This window comes from Euprymna scolopes, chromosome 18, assembly GCF_053919585.1.
Source record: "Euprymna scolopes isolate OS-2025 chromosome 18, ASM5391958v1, whole genome shotgun sequence".
Lineage (NCBI taxonomy): Eukaryota > Metazoa > Mollusca > Cephalopoda > Sepiida > Sepiolidae > Euprymna > Euprymna scolopes.
In genome coordinates, this window is record NC_136499.1 from 112,812,126 (window position 1) to 112,814,625 (window position 2,500).

The window sequence follows — 2,500 nt, forward strand, 5'->3', positions numbered from 1 at the left end:
TATATATACATGTTTTTATGAGTGTATATGTATATATATACATGTTTATATGTGTGTATATGTATATATATATACATGTTTATATGTGTGTATATGTATATATATATACATGTTTATATGTGTGTATATGTATATATATACATGTTTATATGTGTGTATATGTATATATATACATGTATATATGTGTGTATATGTATATATATACATGTATATATGTGTGTATATGTATATATATACATGTATATATGATGTATATGTATATATATACATGTATATATGTGTGTATATGTATGTATATATGTGTGTATATGTATATATATATGTGTGTATATGTATATATATACATGTATATATGTGTGTATATGTATGTATATATGTGTGTATATGTATATATGTATGTATATATATATACATGTATATATGTGTGTATATGTATGTATATATGTGTGTATATGTATATATATGTGTGTATATGTCTATATATATACATGTATATATGTGTGTGTATGTATGTATATATGTGTGTATATGTATATATATGCGTGTATATGTATACATATACGTATATATGTGTGTATATGTATATATACATGTATATATGTGTGTAAAAAAGGGCGAATGAACTCTTTTTCTGGGTCAACGGCCAACTAGCACCGTGTATATTTGTGTGTGTGTATATGTGTATTGGGGTGGAGAGGGCTCCCGTAAGCCGTGGTGGAGGCAACCTTTCTAGGAGAAGCAAATCTCTGATTTAAAAAACCATAAAGCGGGAGACCAGTACCCGCATTAAGCTGGTTTTCAGTTTAATTTGTTGCTGGCTATCTTTCTCTTGCTAGTTGCTGGATCTCAACATTTTGAACCGAGAGAGAGACTTAGCTGTCGTACAAAGCTAAGACTCTTTAACATCATTTGTATAGATACTCCCTCAGACATTTGTGCTCATGGATTTTAAATATCCGAGGGAGTGGCACTCGTCTGACAAGACGTTGCAATCATCATCATCATCATGTGTATATATATACATGTATATATGTGTGTATATGTATATATACATGTATATATGTATGTATCTACAGCATAATTATGTTGACACAGCAGTTTTTGTCAGATCACCGGAAATAAGCAACGTTGAGTCTGGCTAGTATCAGATTGGTGACCATTTGGGAATTCTAGGCATTGTATGTGCTTTACGCTTATCTCGGCATTTGTTTCCAGTCGTCCTGAACCTCCACTTGTCACTGGTATTCAACAATGTCGACTCAGGAAAGGTGTGGTTGGTTTGAGATTGCACAACTCTTGCCACAAAAATTGCAAGTGCAGGCACCCTTACAGTAGGTATTCATAGACTGTCAAGACTAGAGAAAGCCTTTTTTTATGTATATACATCTATCTATCTATCGATATATATATATATATATATATATATATATATATATATATATATATATATACTCGTAGATTATAACTAAAATAAATATATGTATTTATATATATATACTTACGTAAACATTCACTTCCTGTTTTAATGAAATTGACATTACAATCACATTTATAACCATTTGTTTCATCATCTTTGCATGTTGAGTTTGATGGGCAGTTGTATGCATTTGTGGTGCAGAAACCTGTGGAAGTAAATTAAAAAAAAAAAGAAGAAGAATTAAGATACACTCTCCTATTGGGCAATTAAATTGATAAATTACATGTTCCTCTTACATTGGTCATACTACCAACACGTTGTCCCGTAGACTGAAGCTTCATCTTTCCGATACTAGCTCTATCGCGCAACATTTAAAAAAACATGGCTGCCAGCATTCTCAACTTAGAAACATCATGGTAGAAAATACCAAAATTTTACAAACAGACTCTAACGTTAGGAGACTGAAGGTTTTGGAGGCATTGTATATAAAAGTGAGACAACCCAAAATAAACAATATAAATTATGAATCCAACAAAAATATTTTTAAATGCCTCTGTCAATGTATATAAAAAACAAAACAAAAAAAAAACTGTCCAATAAATTTGTATATAAATAGCCCACATAAGCCAAAAACGATCTTATAGTACGATGTAATTTTAAAACACGACCTTATCATTCGACGTAATTTTAAAACGACTTTTTATATAACCAGCCTGAAGATGGCGGAAACGTCGAAAGCGCTCGCAAACTACGGAACACTTTTACACCATTTTACATATAACACAAGAAAGATTATTCGAAAACTGGAAAAAATAAAACGGAAAATTGTCAAACAAGAAAATGCTGTGCTGTTTAACAATATATGCTTAAAGGAGAATATGCTGCCTAAATATACTCAATATATATATATATATATATATATATATATATATATATATATATATATTTCGGATTTCGGCGCGGTTTGCTTGATCTGTGTTGGTTAATAGAAATTCTTGTGTGCATGGCGTTTGCTCAGTTGGTAGAGTGCTTGGCTTGCATGCAAGAGGCTCGGGTTTCGAATCCTGAGTTCGGATGTGTCTA

At 31.0% G+C, this 2,500-nt stretch overlaps 1 protein-coding gene across 1 annotated transcript in view; it reads right to left on the reverse strand.

Annotated features, from left to right (window-relative positions):
• Positions 1-2,500, reverse strand: part of LOC145297772 (uncharacterized) — a 482,067-nt gene that overhangs the window by 37,071 nt on the left and 442,496 nt on the right. Inside the window, exon 66 of the mRNA XM_080144017.1 lies at positions 1,503-1,622. Within this exon, the coding sequence (XP_080000143.1) occupies positions 1,503-1,622 (120 nt within the window). The remainder of the gene's footprint in view (positions 1-1,502; positions 1,623-2,500) is intronic.